The sequence below is a fragment of the Macaca nemestrina genome, chromosome 11, assembly GCF_043159975.1.
Source record: "Macaca nemestrina isolate mMacNem1 chromosome 11, mMacNem.hap1, whole genome shotgun sequence".
Lineage (NCBI taxonomy): Eukaryota > Metazoa > Chordata > Mammalia > Primates > Cercopithecidae > Macaca > Macaca nemestrina.
The window spans coordinates 69,747,009-69,764,804 of record NC_092135.1 but is presented as its reverse complement, the minus strand read 5'-3'; the positions used below and the strand labels follow the sequence as shown (position 1 = coordinate 69,764,804).

The 17,796-nt window shown below is 39.3% G+C and overlaps 1 protein-coding gene and 1 non-coding gene across 7 annotated transcripts in view; both read left to right on the top strand.

Annotated features, from left to right (window-relative positions):
* The window catches only part of LOC105483242 (solute carrier family 25 member 12), a 227,773-nt gene that overhangs the window by 144,998 nt on the left and 64,979 nt on the right, over positions 1 to 17,796 (top strand). For 5 of the 6 annotated variants that reach the window (XM_071072930.1, XM_071072929.1, XM_071072932.1 and 2 more), the window contains one exon: positions 6,320 to 6,435. In XM_071072930.1, coding sequence (XP_070929031.1) covers positions 6,320 to 6,435 — 116 coding nt within the window. Of the gene's footprint in view, positions 1 to 6,319; positions 6,436 to 13,911; positions 14,016 to 17,796 lie in introns of those variants that run through there. The other variant, XM_011743989.3, reaches the window with a different exon arrangement.
* On the top strand, positions 5,275 to 5,380 carry LOC112426976 (U6 spliceosomal RNA). Its single transcript, XR_003018383.1, has one exon. It is a non-coding gene; the product is annotated as a U6 spliceosomal RNA (small nuclear RNA).

The following is a 17,796-nucleotide window of genomic DNA, read 5'->3' as shown; positions in this document are numbered from 1 at the left end:
AATAGAGTGTGAACTAATCAGTAGTTTCTTCACTCAACAGTTAGTAGCTTGTGGTTTGCATATGTTCTATTAAAGTCTTGATTGGGCCCTTCTAGCAATAAAGGGATCCATGGCAGGATAAAGGGAAAAGGAGCCTTAAAAATATTCTGGAGCCAGGCATGGTGGTTTACGCCTATGATCCCAGCACTTTGGGAGGCCAAGGCAGGAGGATCTCCTGGGACTAGGAGTTCAAAACCAACCTGGGTAACATAGCAAAACCCCATCTATACAAAAACATTTAAAGATTAACCGAGCATCATGGTGCTTGTCTATAGTCCCAGCTACTCAGAAGGCTGAAACAGGAGGATCACTTGAACCCAGGAGTTCCAGGTTCCAGTGAGCTCTGATTGCGCCATTGCTCTCGAGCTGGGAGACAGATTGAGACCTTGTTTCCCAAAATAAATAAATAAATAAATAAATAAATAAATAAATTTCTGAAACATGCTTGCTTTAAGCATTGCAGACTATTTCTTGTTTTCAGAAAAATATTGTTGCATTATAATGCAATAAGTATATAATGACTGTGGTCTTAAAATAGAGGAGAGTATCAGAGAGACTGTCAAGTGACCTGTTTTTCTCTCATTCCTCCCAACATTTTATTATGAAAATTTTCAAACATTAAAGAAAGTTGAAAGAATTTTATAGTGAACACCCATATATCTACCACCTACACTACCACATAGATTATATTTATTATTATTTTATTATTTTTTATTATTATTATTTTTGAGACAGGGTCCCACTCTTACTCAGGCTGGAATGCAGTGGCGTGATCATGGCTTACTGAGCCTCAAATCATGGCTTACTGAACCTCCTGAGCTCAAATGATCCTCCTACCTCAGCCTCCCAAATAGTTGGGACCACAGGCGCCTGCCTCATGCACAGCTAATTTTTCTTTATTTTGGTATTTTTTGTAGAGATAGGGTCTTTCTATGTTGCTTAGGCTGGTCTTGAACTTTTGGACTTAAGCAGTGCTCCTCCCTTGACCTTCCCAAGTGCTGGGATTACAGGCATGAGCCACCGCAGCTGGCCAGATTCTACTATTAACATCTAACTATTCCTGCTTTTTCATATATCCATCCATCCCTCTATCCTTCCATCAGTCCATCTTATTTTTTTATACATTTCAGAGTAAAGTCAGACATTGATACAGTTCTAAATTAGCATGCACATTATTTACTAGTGTTTAATATATGTTTTGAGGGTTTTTTGTTGTTGTTGTTTGTTTTGAGACAGTGTGTGTCTCTGTCACCCAGCCTGGAGTGTAGTGGTACAATCTCAGCTCCCTGCAACCTCCGCCTCCCGGGTTCAAGCAATTCTCGTACCTCAGCCACCCAAATAGCTGGGATTACAGGCATGCGCCACTATGCCAGGCTAATTTTTCTTTGTATTTTTAGTAGAGGTGGGGTTTCACCATGTTGGCCAGGCTGGTCTCAAACTCCTGACCTCAAGTGATCCACCCGCCTCAGCCTCCCAAAGTGCTGGGATTACAGGTGTGAGTCACCATGCCCAGCCTTTGAGTGTTTTTCTTTAAATGTAAGACTCACACACAGTAAGAAAATGTGAATCTCAAAGGTGTATTTGCTGAGCTTTGACAAATGTATGCACCTAGGTAACCTCAAGTGACTTTTAAAAATCGTGTTAAAATATACATAAATAACATTTACCATTTTAATCATTTTTAAGTGGACAGGACAGTTCAGTGGCTTTAAGTACATTCACATTGTTATGCAACTATTTTCGTATCCAAGGCCAGGCGCAGTAGCTCATGGCTGTAATCCCAGCACTTTGGGAGGCCGGGATGGGCGGATCACCTGAGGTTAGGAGTTCGAAATCAGCCATGGTTAACATGGTGAAACCCCGTTTCTACTAAAAATACAAAAATTAGCTGGGTGTGGTGGCACGCACCTGTAATCCCAGCTACTGGGGAGGCTGAGGCAGGAGAATCGCCTGAATCCAGGAGGCGGAGGCGGAGGTTGCAGTGAGCCGAGATCATGCCATTGCACTCCAGCTTGGGCAACAAGAGCAAAACTCCGTCTCAAAAAAAAAAAAAAATTATCATATCCATTTGCAGAACGTTTTTATCATTCCATACTGAAACCCCATACCCATTACATAATGACTCCCCATTCTCTTTCCTTCCACTCCAAACAGCCTCTGATAACCAGTACTCTACTTCTTATTGCTACTATTTTAGCTACCTCACATATGTGGAATAATGCATTATTTGTCCTTTTGTGTCTGCCTTATTTCGCTTAGCATAATGTTTTCAAGGCACATCTATGTTGTAGCATATGTCAGAATTTCATTCCTTTTTAAGGCTGAATAATGTACTCAGTTGATTTATTTTTTATTTATTTATTTTTTAGAGATAGAGTCTCACTCTGTCACCCAGGCTGAAGTGCAGTGGCACAATCACAGCTCATTGCAGCCTTGAACTTGTCGGCTCAAGTGATCCTCTTGCCTTAGCCTCCTGAGTAACTAGGACTACAGGCATGTGTCACTGTAACAGGCTGATTTTTGACTAATTTTTAAGTTGTTGGTGCTTTTGTGTATTTTCATGATACATCTGAATATGTGTCTCATGTGATACAGATCTGAATATATCTGAAGGTAACTGAGTATTGAGGGATGGCTGAGTATTACCGCAATAGCTTCTTATAATAATGGTCTGCTTACTAATGCCAGATACCCTTTCTGGTTTTCAATTATAACTTTAAAATTGGGAGAGGGTTAGGAGATACACAGTAATGGAAGAACACCAAATTGAAGGCAGGAGTTAGGAGTCTTCAGGTAGCCTCACTGATTTGCTGAATGTCTTTGAGGAAGATCACTTAACGTTTGCCTTTCTAAGGGTCCTTCTGGCTCAAAAGTTGCATGAATATATGATTTGCCTTTTGAATATGCTGGCAGACAAAATGTAGATAATTTAGTAAATTCCATAGACTTTCTATTTTAAACAAAGAGCTACTTAATTGGAAACCTATGTGACAAGAGTCTCAAATCCACAAGGACAGTGTGGTCTGTAGATATATGACTGATGAGCCCTGTTTGGTTGCTTTTCTGAAGGAAAAAGACTGCTTGTCTTCAAGGGGCTGGTGCTACTTGGGACCAGAAACCTAGTGTTGTTTACACTTGCAGTTTATCAAAATAAACCAGAAAAAACTGAGTATTTATGGGAAATCTTGTGATTTCTTGATGTCAGCTAATGCAACTAAAAAAATAGTACTTTTCATGCCAAAGAAAACACATCTTTGGACCAAATTCAGTCTGCCAGCTGACAGTTTGTGACCTTTGCTAGTTAAGGAAGAAGTTTTTGCCTCTTCTCATAAATATAGAAGGTTTTATATTTATGAGAAGGTTTTATATTTATGAGAAGGTTTTATATTTTTATATTGGTTTTACTACTGAGCATGAAATTTGTTTTAAAGCTACTTATTCTGTATTTCAGGGTAGGTGTATTTTTTATGTCTTGATGCTGTTTTGTAAAAACCAGTATGTTATGCCTTTTTAAAGAAAACCCATAATCAGCCTATTTTTTATATTTAAAATTATTGGTCAGTCTGTTTTTTTCTTCCTCAAACAGAAATCGCATGAAAGATATACTATAGAAAATCCTTGTATCAATTAACACATTTTGAAATATATAGAATAATTAACACTGGACAATCAAGGAAAGATGAGTTTCATAGGAAAATACTTCATTGAAGACCAGTATGCAGATCTGTGTGCATATGAGACACATTTTTATAATGCTGTTACTTGGACACTCATTACTAATGAGCAGCAAGATGGTATGGAATCTTTGTAGCAAGCTTGCTATGAAAGGTCTAGCATATGCTGGCTTTGTACGGTCACTGAAGGCAATTTCTGTGTAGTTTTGATCACTGGTTAATTTTATAACCTTGAGTATGATAGGACATGTTAAGTTCTAGAAACCCAACATATGAGTTTCTCCCACTTTTTGTTAAGTTTTGTTTTGTTTTGAAATGGGTCTCACTTTGTTACCCAGGCTGGAGTGCAATGGCTATTCACAGGCACCAGCATTGCATGCTATAGCCTTGAACTCCTGGGCTCAAGTGATCCTCTTGCCTCATCCTTCTGAGTAGCTGGAACTACAGGTGCAGGACATTGCACCTGGCTCCCACCATTTTTGTTTTGATTTTTCCTTTTAACATTTTTATTTTAAAAAAATTAAAAAAAAATTTTTTTTGAAACAGGGTCTGGCTCTGTTACCCAGGCTGGAGTACAGTGGCATGATCTCGGCTCACTGCAACCTCTGCCTCCTGGGCTTAAACTGCCCTCCCACTTCAGCCTCCCAAGTAGTTGGTACTACAGGTGCACACCACCACGGCTGGCTAATTTTTGTATTTTTTGTGGAGATGGGGTTTCACCATATTGCCTAGGCTGCTCTTGAACTCCTGAGCTCAAGTGATCTGCCTGCCTCAGCCTCCCAAAGTGCTGGGATTACAGGCATGAGTCACTGTGCCCTGCCTCTAAACATTTTATTTTAGTTTAATTAATTTATTTGTTGAGCCAGAGTCTGGTCTGTCACCCAGGCTGGAGTACAGTGGCATGATCTTGGCTTATTACAGCCTCTACTTCCTGGGCTCAAGCAATCCTTCCACCTCAGCCTCCTGAGTTGTTGTGATTACAGGTGTGTGCCACCATGCCTAGCTAATTTTTTATTTTTACTTTTTGTAGAGATGGAGTCTCCCTATGTTGCCCAGGTTGGTCTTAAACTCCTGTACTCAAGCAGTCCTCCTGCCTCATCCTCCCAAAGTGCTGGGATTATAGATGTGAGCCTCTGTGCCTGGCCAAAATTTTTATTAGTGATATTTCAAACACGTATAACACAGAGAATAATGTAAGTTCACCTACTTTTAATCATTACCCAAATAATTATTTGTTTTTTTATATCTCCATCTCTTCTCCATCCTCTCGATTATTTTGAAGTAAATTCTAGATGACGTATTTCATTTGCAAATGTCTCACTGTGTATCTCTAAAACATAAGAATGCTTAACAACAACCAAAAAAACCTCCTAAAAACATTGATTTCTTAATATCATCAAGCATTTGCATTATGTTGGTATTTCCATTTCCCAAATTGTCTTATAAATTAAAAAACTTTTTTTTTTTTTTTTTTTTACTTTGTTTAAATTAGAATCCAAATAAGGATGTATATTGTGATTCATTGTTATATCTGTTAGGTCTTTTAAGATTGAGATTCCCTGTGCTTGCCTCAGCAGCACATATAATAAAATTGGAATGATACAGAGATTAGCATGGCCCCTTAAAAAAAGAAGAATACTCTTCATAGCTTCATTAAAAATTATTTTTCAGTAACTATGGAATGTTTCTTCTGTCATTTCCTACAGTCTGCATTTATGTGGTGGTAGCAAACATGTTCCTTTGTTCGTTGTATTTTCTGTAAATCAATGATTAGTTGTAGAGCAGTGGCTCTCAACAGGGGTGATTTTGCTCTCCAGGGGATATTTGGCAATGTCTGGAGACATTTTTGCTAGTCACACTGATCACAACTTGGGGATGCTATTGGCCTCTAGTGAGTAGAGGCCAGAGTTGCTGCTAAACATGCTACAAAGCACAGAAAACCTGCACAGCAAAGAATTATCCAACTTAAAATGTCAACAGTACTGAGGTTGAGAAACTGATCCAGAGACTTGATCAGATTCACGTTTAATTATATTTTGCCTGGTTCTCTCTCTTTTCTTTTTTTTTTTTTTTTTTGAGACGGAGTCTTGCTGTGTCGCCCAGGCTGGAGTGCAGTGGCCGGATCTCAGCTCACTGCAAGCTCTGCCTCCCGGGTTTTTATGCCATTCTCCTGCCTCAGCCTCCCGAGTAGCCGGGACTACAGGCGCCCGCCACCTCGCCCGGCTAGTTTTTTGTATTTTTTAGTAGAGACGGGGTTTCACCGTGTTAGCCAGGATGGTCTTGAACTCCTGACCTCGTGATCCGCCCGTCTCGGCCTCCCAAAGTGCTGGGATTACAGGCTTGAGCCACCGCGCCCGGCCCTCTCTCTTTTCATGATGTTAGGAGCTATTGATTATTGCCCAGTTTCATTAATTTGCTAGGGACTTACAAAAGGGTAATATTCTAATTCTCCCTTCCTTCCTTATCTGAAGTACCTCTATAAAAAGAAACTACCCTTTATCAATTAATTGGTTACCCTGAGCTACAGTTCATATAGTAAAGGCAGATTAAATGCCTGATGCTTTCCCTTTCTTCACCAGCCAATGACATTTTATATTTTATTCCAGGTTGATCTCCTATCAAGAGTTCTTGGCATTTGAATCTGTTTTATGTGCTCCAGATTCCATGTTCATAGTGGCTTTCCAGTTGTTTGACAAGAGTGGAAATGGAGAGGTGACATTTGGTAAGGGAAAAAGAAGATTATAAGTGATAAGTTAATGATGCTGGTCCAGTCTTCAATTGCTAAATCTAGTAACTAAACATAGATTACTGCTTATTTAGGACCTGATCCACAATTGAGTTTCCTAAAAGGATTTATGCAGATAAAAGATGGCTTTATTTTTTCAAAGCATTAAACTGTTGCCAAAGATGAGGAAGTGTAGGAATGCTGTTGCTTTAGCTCATTGAGTCACTGACACTTTCACATTCCTAAAATAAATGGTGTAAGATTTTCTTGTTCTGGGCCAGCCTGGGCAAAATTCCTTACGAGGTAGATTTTGAACAACTTGAAACAATTTTCTCACTCTTTAAGTGATTTTTAGATAGGGAGTTCAGAGCTTCTCTTGTAGCATCCTTGGAAAATTGCTGCTATGTCATTGTAACACCAATAATGGAACTGAAGGAGTATATCAAGGCAAAATTAATGTTCTCTGAACCTGAATTTTAGATTTCAGTTTTAGGAAAGAGGCTGGAATATTAAAATTGCCATCTGACTTGGATGTAGAAATTTATTTAAATCCTCTAGTAGACGCATAATCTAACACATTGTTGATGTTTCACAGGTGTATACACTAGGATTTTTATTTGTAACCATATAGTAAGGACACTTTTTTACAGAAATTAGTATATGTTTAGTAAAAGTATTGGCTAATTTTTCTTGGAACAATTTTTTAAATAAAAACCATGTAGTAGTTCAAGGACCTTGAGTACTGTCCCCACCTTTTAAAAACATTTGAATTGTTTTTATTGTGGCAAAAAACACATAAGATAAAATTTACTGTCTTAACCATTTTAAATGTACAGTTTAGTAGTATTAAGTATATTCACATTGTTGTGAAAGAGATCTCCAGAAATTTTTCATCTTGCAAAATTAAACTTAAGCCCCCTTTTATAGTGTGAATTGGCATGGATATTTGTAGAAACACCTTTGAAAAATCAGACTTTCCCCGAGCTATGGCACTAAACACTTATTCAATCAGAAGGACCGGTAGTGCCTTGACTGTAATTTTGGTGGACACCTTTTCTAGCTTGGCATTGATTGTTTCCTTCTTCCTTCTGCCCATTGACTCAACTATCTTCTGTATGAGAAGACTTTCCAAAAAAATGCTATGCAGAGTTTTTGTTTTGTTTTGTTTTTGTTTGTTTGTTTGTTTGTTTTGAGACAGAGTCTTGCTCTGTCGCCCAGGCTGGATTGCAGTGGCTTGAACTTGGCTCACTGCAACCTCTGCCTCCCGGGTTCAAGTGATTCTCCTGCCTCAGCCTCCCGAGTGGCTGGGATTACAGGCATGCACCACCATGCCCAGCTAATTTTTGTATTCTTAGTAGAGATGGGGTTTTACCATGTGGGCCAGGCTAGTCTCGAACTCTTGACCTCATGATCCGCCTGTCTCGGCCTACCAAAGTGCTGGGATTACAGTCCTGAGCCACCGCGCCTGGCCCACTATGCAGAGTTATTTTGATTTTTGCATATAAATCTTGGCATCCTCCTCCTTTGGAGCAAGCTTTGGCCATCTTACCTCCTGAAGAATGTTGACTTTCCTCAGAAACACCTAGGTTCTGTAGTTTAAGGCACAAAACCTCCATCATCTCATTCAGCATTAACCATGTACTACTAGTAATGCTGCATTTTCTATTTTCAGTAGGTATCACACATGCTCACATATCTCACAAATGTGATGCAGAAATGCCTGGAAAATAACTTGATTCAGATGTCTGAGTTAGTGACAGTGCCCTGTGCTTATATCCTGTGTGCATTAAGAATTAGATCTCACAATCAAATTCTAATTTTTGTCCCTCTACCTTAATATCATGGTTCTTTGTGTCTCCTCCATTTAATTACTTTTCCTAGTTTCTATTATTATAAAATTAGTAACTCAAGTCACTTCATCCAACAGACTGTCAAGACCAACTTAATAATAAAGACACATGCCATTGTTGATAAATAGATTAAAATGAGTGTAGGAAGTAGCTAAGTTTATATATGCCTTATTTAATGTAAATGAAAGCTTGTAGTTATTAGATCTCAACTTTAGTTTTTTTTTTTTTTTGGAGGTGGAGCCTCGCTCTGTCACCCAGGCTGGAGTGCAGTGGCGCGATCTTGGCTCACTGTAACCTCTGCCTCCTGGGTTCAAGCGATTCTCCTGCTTCAGCTTCCCAAGTACCTGGGATTACAGGTGCCCGTCACCACGCCTGGCTAGTTTTTGTATTTTTAGTAGAGATGGGGCTTCGCCCATGTTGGTCAGGCTGGCCAGTCTCAAACTCCTGACCTCAGGTGATCTACCCACCTCGGTCTCCCAAAGTGCTGAAATTACAGATGTGAGCCACTGTGCCCAGCCAACTTTAGCTTTTTATAGGTCTTCTGTTTTTCTTTCAGACTATTATTTATGAGTTAGAATTTTTAGAAATATAGTTAGGATTAAACACAAATCAGTTTTAGTTTTTATAGTACCAGGTATAAACTGAAGAACATATGAGCCCTCAAGAATCTTGCTTTCATTCTTTTCCTCCATAATCTAGAGACAGGAATATTATTATGGAATAAGAAAAAGATGAAGCCAGGTACAGTGGTGCATACCTGTAGTCTCAGCTCCCAAAGGAGTGATTTCAGCTCCTTGGGAGACTGAAATGGGAGGATCTCTTGAGCCCGGAGTTTGAGGCCAGTTTGCACAACATAGTGATACCCAGTCTCTAAAAATTAAAAAAAATTTTTAAAAGTTGTACCCTGTTTCTGTTCTGGGTTGCCTGGCTAGCTGGTTGGCTCTCTTGATGGTGCTCACCTATTTCCTAAGGACTTTGACCATTTCACCTTCTGTCCCTGCCTTCCTAGTTTTAAGGATCCACTTTGAGACAAATTTTCTTAAGTAGAATGAGAGAAATAATAAAAGAAAGTTTCCTTTCGTATTTTTAAGAAGAAAAATATTTTAAGAAGAAAAAAAGATAAATGGCATTTAACAAGATTTCTAGGGACTGCTTATTTCAAGCCATGTTCAAGACTACAGAATTTCTGCATAAGGAAATAATTAACTTGGAGTTTATTTTTATAGGATTTTGGATCTGGGGTGAAGGTCAGTTTTCATGTTTGTACCCACTTAATAAAATGAATTGTGCTTATGTATTTATAGGCACATGTTTAGGTAAAAGGAAATTTTAGATCAATTCTAAATAGAGTTAAATCCTTTTCCACCAAATGGCCTTCTGTTTTCTAGTTTGGAGCTATTTATAGTTTTCTCTTGTGCGCATGAGAGAAAGTTGGAAGATGATATTAGATGCAAGGTGTAAGGAAGGGGAGAAAACCTGTTACGTCATCAGCATCTCTTATAGACTATGATGATAATGTTATCTCTGTACTTCCTATATATTCTCATTTATGCTTTTTTTAGATACGATTTTATACACATCAAATTATATACTTAAACTGTGTGCATCTTTGCAAGTATTTATATAAGTAGTAATATTGAACATTTACTTGAGTGCTTATATGAGGTTTTTTGTTGTTAAAGATACCTCTGCTCTGGGGAGAAGCCTTAGATTGAGGCCTTGAAAATCCGTTTCAGAATCTGAAAGCTCAGGAAAGGGTTCTGGAGTTTTTTTAAGAGTGAATAAAATATTAGTTAATTGTTTCCTCTTTGATGTTTCTTTAATAAAACTTCTAATGCATGCTGTGGATAATTACTTAATGGCTTGTATATCTGTTACTGCCAGGTGGCATGAGCCTTGTAGAGGCCATTGCATGACTGGTGTGTGCTAGCTACAGTGTAAGTTTGCCTTGGTCTCACCATTATCCACAAGTGTACTGGAGATCCTGTTCAGTACTATTAGATTCAGGTAACCTAGATAAGCAGTTATACTACATTGTGTTGTCAGTAGCTGCTGTGCATTTAAAATCCAAGTTAAAAAAAAGGCCGGGCGTGGTGGCTCATGTCTGTAATCCTAGCAGTTTGGGAGGCCAAGGTGGGCAGACTGCTTGAGCCCAAGAGTTCCAGACCAGCACGGGTGACATGGTGAAACCCCGTCTCTACTAAAAACACAAAAATTAGCCGGGCGTGGTGGTGCATGCCTGTAGTCCCAGCCATGCGGGAGGCTGAGGCAGGAGGATAGCTTGAGCCTGGGAGATAGAGGTTGCAATGAGTTGAGATTGTGCCATTACTCTCTAGCCTGGGGGACCAAAGTGAAACCCTGTCTCAAATTTTAAAAAAAGGCCTATTGCCTTACTAAAGATTTAATCTTTTTTTTTTTTTTTAAAGGGGCTAGGTGCGGTGGCTCACGCCTGTAATCCCAGCACTTTGGGAGGCCAAGGTGGGCGGATCACAAGGTCAGGAGTTTGAGACCAGCCTGGCCAACATGGTGAAACCCTGTCTCTACCAAAAATACAAAAATTAGCCAGGCGTGGTGGTGGGCACCTGTAATCCCAGCTACTTGGGAGACTGAGGCAGGAAAGTAGCTTGAAACCGGAAGCCGGAGGTTGCAGTGAGCTGAGATTGCGCCACTGCACTCCAGCCTGGGTGAAAGAGTACAACTCTGTTTCCAAAACAAAAACAAAAACAAACAAACAAACAAACAAAAAACCCACAACAAACTCTTGTCTATTTACTAGTAAAATGAGTATGAAACATGTTATATGTTCTGAGTTCTCTATTAAAATCAACATTGTGTTCCAAATTTAGTGTTTGCCTAGGGATGGACACTCTTCAAAGTAAACTTTTCCACGGACACATCCTCACCCTCTGACTGAAGAAACCTCAGAAAGCAGAGATTTCTTTAAATGTAGTACTATGTTTGACCGTTAATACATATAGCAAATAAAAATGTGTTCCATTTCTGCCTCTGAAATAGGCTGTTTTTCCCTGAAGGAGAGAATAAATTGGGGTGGGTTAGGCACAACCTCTGTTATTATTTTAAAGAGCCAGGAGATGGAAGTGTAGTTATGAAAAATGTACCCTTTCTCACTGGAAACAAAGCTATAGACATGGAATAATATGAAATTCTGTGGTGGGCAGGTGCAGTGGCTGACGCCTGTAATCCCAGCACTTTGGGAGGCCGAGGTGGGAGGATCACCTGAGGTCAGGAGTTCAAGACCAGCCTGGCCGGGCTGGGTGCAGTGGCTCATGCCTGTAATCCCAGCACTTTGGGAGGCTGAGGCAAGCGGATCACAAGATCAAGAGTTTGAGACCAGCCTGGCCAATATGGTGAAACCCTGTCTCTACTAAAAATACAAAAAAATTAGCCAGACATGGTGGTGTATGCCTGTAATCCTAGCTACTTGGGAGGCTGAGGCAGGAGAATTGTTTGAACCCAGGAGGCGGAGGTTGCAGTGAGCCGAGATCAGGCAACTGCACTGCAGCCTGGGCGACATAGCGAGACTCCGTCTCAAAAAAAAACCCAAAAAACAAAAAACTCAGCATGGCCAACATGGTGAAACCCTGTCTCTAGCCAAAATACAAAAATTAGCTGAGCGTGGTGGCATGCGCCTGTAATCTCAGCTACTTGGGAGGCTGAGGCAGGAGAATTGCTTGAATCTGGGAGGCAGAGGCTGTAGTGAGCCAAGATCATGCCACTGCATTCCAGCCTGGGTGACACAGTGAGACTCTGTCTAAAAAAAATAAAGGAATTCCATGGTGGCCAGGCATGGTGGCTCATGCCTATAATCCCAGTACTTTGTGAGGCCGAGGCAGGAGGATCGCTTGAGGCCAGGAGTTTAAGACCAGCCTGGGCAACCTGGTGAAACCCTGTCTTTACTAAAAATACAAAAAAATTAGCCAGTTATGGTGGTGTGCCCCTATGACCCCAGCTACTTGGGAAGCTGAGGTGGGATAATCTCTTGAACCCAGAGGCAGAGGTTGCAGTGAGCCAAGATCACACCACTGGGCCGGGCGCGGTGGCTCACGCCTGTAATCCCAGCACTTTGGGAGGCCGAGGTGGGCAGATCATGAGGTCAGGAGATCAAGACCATCCTGGCTAATAGGGTGAAACCCCATCTCTACTAAAAATACAAAAAAATTAGCCAGGTGTGGTGGCGGACGCCTGTAGTCCCAGCTACTCGGGAGGCTGAGGCAGGAGAATGGCATGAACCTGGAAGGCTGAGGTTACAGTGAGCTGAGATCGTGCCACTGCACTCCAGCCTGGGCGACAGAGCAAAACTCTGTCTCAAAAAAAAAAAAAAAAAAAAAAAAAAGATGACACCACTGACTTCAGCCTGCATGACAGAGAAAGACTTTCATAAAAAGAAATGAAAATTCTATGATAATAAATATGTACTTTAATTTGGTAAGAAGTAGAGCTTCACCTGAGTATTCAGATTAAATCAGGAAGAATTTTTGATATTTTTTTTCTTTGTGGTGTTTTTGGATATTGTAGAGAAGTTTTTTGATTTTTGCTTTTTTTTTTTAGTACTAAAGGCTATTAGAGTAGCTTAAGAGTTCAAGGTTAAAAAAAGATGGATTGTTATTAGTTTTTATGCTATTTGATGATAGACTGTTGAAGCATCTAGCTTCAATAATAATAGTATGTATGTATGTATGTATTTATTTTGAGACAGTGTCTTGCCGTGTCACCCAGGGTGGAGTGCAGTGGTGTGATCTCGGCTCACTGCAACCTCCACCTCCCGGGTTCTAGTGATCCTCCTGCCTCAGCTTCCCGCGTAGCTGGACTACAGGCATGTGCCACCACACCCGACTAATTTTTTGTATTTTTAGTAGAGACAGAGTTTCACCACGTTGGCCAAGCTGATCTCAAACTTCTAACCTCAGGTAATCCCCCTGCCTTGGCCTCCCAAAGTGCTGGGATTACAGGCATGAGCCATCACGCCCAACCGATAGATAGTCTTTAAATATGAACTCATCTTTCCTGAGAAATGGACCTTTACATATATTTGACAGCAGGACTACTCTATTGACTATGCAGTAGTCCCCTGTAGAGGTAGGTAAAGGGCTAATAGAAATACTTCCTCTCAGAGAAACAGGAGGTCATTCAGAAAACTAATGACCATCTGAGAGTAGAACCCAGAAGTCTGGGACTGAGTCTGCATGCCATGTTGGTTGGGACTTCCTCTACAAGTTCCTGTTGTTGGTCTTTTTGTTGTTGTTGTTTGTTTTCCTTCATTTTCTTTTTTGGCTCCCAGTTGTGCCTCCTCTTTCCTCCCAATTTTTCCTTCACTGAAAAACTCACTTCTACAAGCCTCACCATTGTTTTTGTTCAATTATATACAAGGATATTCACCATTCATGGTGGGAGTCCTAAAAACCTCTCTGACTTCACTTTAAGAACTGTGCAGGTGAAACTCAGCTACTGAGGAACTATTCCCCCTGACAATAAGAATGTTTGGTCTCAAGCCTGTAAGTTGGTTGTAGTGGCTCCTGCTGGGCTGGAATCCTTGGAATAAGGATGTCATTGGGCTGATGGTAGGTGGGCTGTGTCACAGGGCTGATGGCTTGTATACCTACAGGAGGAGTTCTCTGGCCACACCGTTGGTACAGCAGCTCCTTCCAGGCTCATTCATGGAACAGGCATGGTGGCAGTCTTGGAGAAGAGTGCCAGCCCCGGTCAGAGGTAATTTTGTACTGCAGAAAGGTGAACAAGACCAGTAGGAAGTGCCCATAAGAACCAGGGGAGGGATGAGGGGGGATGAGATGGGGAGACACAGTATGGGCTGCTGGGGAAATTAAAACCTCTGTTAAGACATATTTACATAATATATATATGATTTAATGTGTATTTCATCTAGTCCAATCATCATAAGTGACTGATACAGCTAAACTGACTGTTACACATCTGTGAACATTTTTACTTAATCACAGTTGTCACCGTTACCTGCTCTCCTGACAAATCATTGTGCTCCTCTCCTTTGAGCAAAGAGAACATAATGACAGGCTACTTTTGTATCTGGCCCCAGTTCCCTTTTCAATGGAAGTATAAACCATTCCTTTCATAAGCCCATGCTCTGCAGGAAGTGAAAAAGTTGTCTATTGTTCTCTATATGTCAGAAAACTAATGGATTCCTGGTTCTCTTAGCTATGCCAACCTAGTATAAAATACTATATCGTGATTTTGCTGCCAATAAGTTGTGACTGTCATTTCCCTTTCTTCCAGGCCAGAACTATGCTACAGAAATAGCATTCTTAAACATGGCAAAAAAGATCCTTGTTTGCCACTGGAAAGATGGGATTCTCTCTGGGGGTGGGTGGAACTTGCTATGCAGTTTCAGTTAGATGTATTTGATGTATTTGAGACTATTGGTGTTCCCTTTCATGTCATGCAGGACCTGATAAAGCTGGGTAACATAAAAACACCAGTTGTTTGAGTTATTACCTCATACAAGTATAAGCTCTCCAGTTCTGGAGCTTTTATATAATTTTATTTATCACATTCTGATAAAAGTAAAGTGGCAATTTATTAATTGGACTTGAAAACAATAGTTTTAGTAATTATGTCTGTGTATCTGAATCAGCCTCAGGCACTTGGAAGTAGAAACAATAATAACAGAAGAGAAGTAGAACACATCTCCAGAAGTGCCAAAGTAGGTTTGTAATCTTATTAGTTCTAGTAATTATAGTAGTCCATGATGTGGCTTAAAAAAACCCTAAAAGTATCAGGGTAAATAAACCACAGCATGTAATAGTGATCATAACAAAACCATATACAAAGCTGTCAAGTGACCACTTTGGGAGAAGTAGAAAATGTCCAAATACTCATGGAAAATGACACTTCTGTATTTGGGGAGATCACTATGACTAATTTAGGCCATCATTTTGATTGTTTCAGAGACATTCTAAGATCTTATTTAGAGATGGCTAAGAAGTTTATGAAATAGGATATCTAAAGTTTTTATTACAGAGATATTTTCCAGATGTAAATTACACATTATAAATTTAGTTCATAAATATCCTTTTTGTGATAATAGAAACAATTTTTTTTGTTTGTTTTTGTTATGTGACAGAGCCTTGCTCTGTCACCCAGGCTGGAGTGCAGTGGCATAATCTCGGCTGACTGCAATCTCCATCTCCTGGGTTCAAGCAATTCTTCTGCCTCAGCCTCCTGAGTAGATGGGACTACAGGTGTGCACCACCATGCCTGGCTAATTTTTGTATTTTTAGTAGAGGCAGAGTTTCACCATGGGGGCCAGGTTGGTCTCCAACTCCTGACCTCGTGATCTGCCTGCCTTGGCCTCCCAAAGTGCTGGCATTACAGGTGTGAGCCACTGTGCCCAGCCAAAAAATTTTTTATAGTTAAATTTTCTTAGCTTGGATGCTTTTGCATTTTGGACTTTATTTTATATAGTTTCGCATTTGAAGTTCTGATATTTTCTTATTATATAAAAGGGATTCAATTTCATTCTACCATTATATAAAAATTATCTAGGTAGTAATACATTTATTGTCAAATAATTATATTTTAACTTTTGAAATCACCTTTAAAAGGTTACCATGAAATAACTATTCTCTTTTATAATTATAATGTTACTTAATTAAATAAATGTAGTAATTTGTTCTAATTTGCTTTCCATTTTTAATTTTTTTTAACTTGAAGATGAAACACTTCTTTTTGTTAGACCTTAAAAGTAATAAATTAATTAATTTGGGACTAGAAACAGCTAATTAAGTTAGATCCTAAAAATCTTTAATTATCTGCTACAATATTTGTAGCCCTGAATATTTTCTGCTATCTTTATTTTTTATTTATTTATTTATTTTTTTGAGACGGAGTCTCGCTCTGTTGCCCAGGCTGGAGTGCAGTGGCCGGATCTCAGCTCATTGCAAGCTCCGCCTCCCAGGTTTACGCCATTCTCCTGCCTCAGCCTCCCGAGTAGCTGGGACTACAGGTGTCCGCCACCTCTCCCAGCTAGTTTTTTGTATTTTTTTTTTTTTTAGTAGAGACGGGGTTTCACCGTGTTAGCCAGGATGGTCTCGATCTCCTGACCTCGTGATCCGCCCATCTCGGCCTCCCAAAGTGCTGGGATTACAGGCTTGTGCAACCGCGCCCGGCCTTTTCTGCTATCTTTATTATTTTAATTGTTTTATAAACTTTAACATCTTTTACAACTTGGAAGTTTCACATAGATTTAAGGATCATCTTTTGTGTTGGTTTGAAACCGGGATCCCACAAATTGCTATTGGGTTAATTCTTCGCTTTTTAAATTTGTATTTATGTAAGGTGAAAATGCTTGACCTATTTGAAAACTCTGAAGTATTTGTCCCTACTTAGAGAGGAAATGAATCCTGCATTCCATTTGAAAGAAAAGATGAGAATCCCATCTCCCCAGTGACATCCAATGCCTTCTTCCAACTTTGCTGATTGCTGCAATCTATTCAGAGCTATTATATTGACTCTAGACTGGTAGAACGTTCAGTTCAGAATTCTTACATTCCCCTATCCCAATAATAATGCTTTTATTAAGAAAAAGTGTATATATATAAAACTAAAGGGAATCCATTAAACCATTTATAATATGAGATCAGTATCTTCTTTAAAGAATTTGCAGAAATTAGAGAAAATAGCATAGTTGGAGATTATAAAATCTTAAACGTGTATTTACTGATTCTGTAGTATAACTGATAGCTATTGATGGCAAAACCCTTTCACTAATAAAATTGGCTGAAATTTGAAAATAATTTTGTTCTTAAGACATCAGTAAAACAGGCTTCCTGCTTTCTTAACTTCGTTCATGATTTTTTTTTTTTGTTTTTTGGCATGAGCTTCTAAATTAGTTTATTCAGTCTATGCTTGTTAAAGTACCAGTCATTTGTGAATTGACTTTTATTGTAAGTATAGATCGCTGTAAGAATGAAAATGACGTTGTTAGTGCATGAAGACAAGCTGTCAGAGGGTTTTGGGTGTATGTTACACAGTGCGACTAGTTCCTATCTAAAAATTAGTGTACTGTATTTAACTCTTTATTTAAAAGTGAATCACTAATTTAACTTATCTTAAAATATTTTAATAGTTCAGACTAATAATCATGGATTTTATGGGGATTTTGAAGCTTTGTGTCAAGACCATATTTTTAACAATATCAGAAGCTTTTAATAAGGTGCTTGCTGCTGAGCTAATGATACGCTTTTGGTAGTTTTCCTTATACCTATCTTCAATAGACATTCAGGCTAGTGTGAATGTAATAATCAAGCCTCAATCAAACCATACTTAGTATGACAAATATTGCATTATACTGTAATTTAGGTATTCATGCTTCTGATAAAGGGTTTAATTCGACTCCTTGAGGAACTGGGAAAACACTATTGATTTTGTACAGGATGTAAAGTAGCAGCCATTTATAATGTGAGATAGAAATCACTTTCTAATTAAAATTAAATAAAGAGAAATTAAGAATCTCATG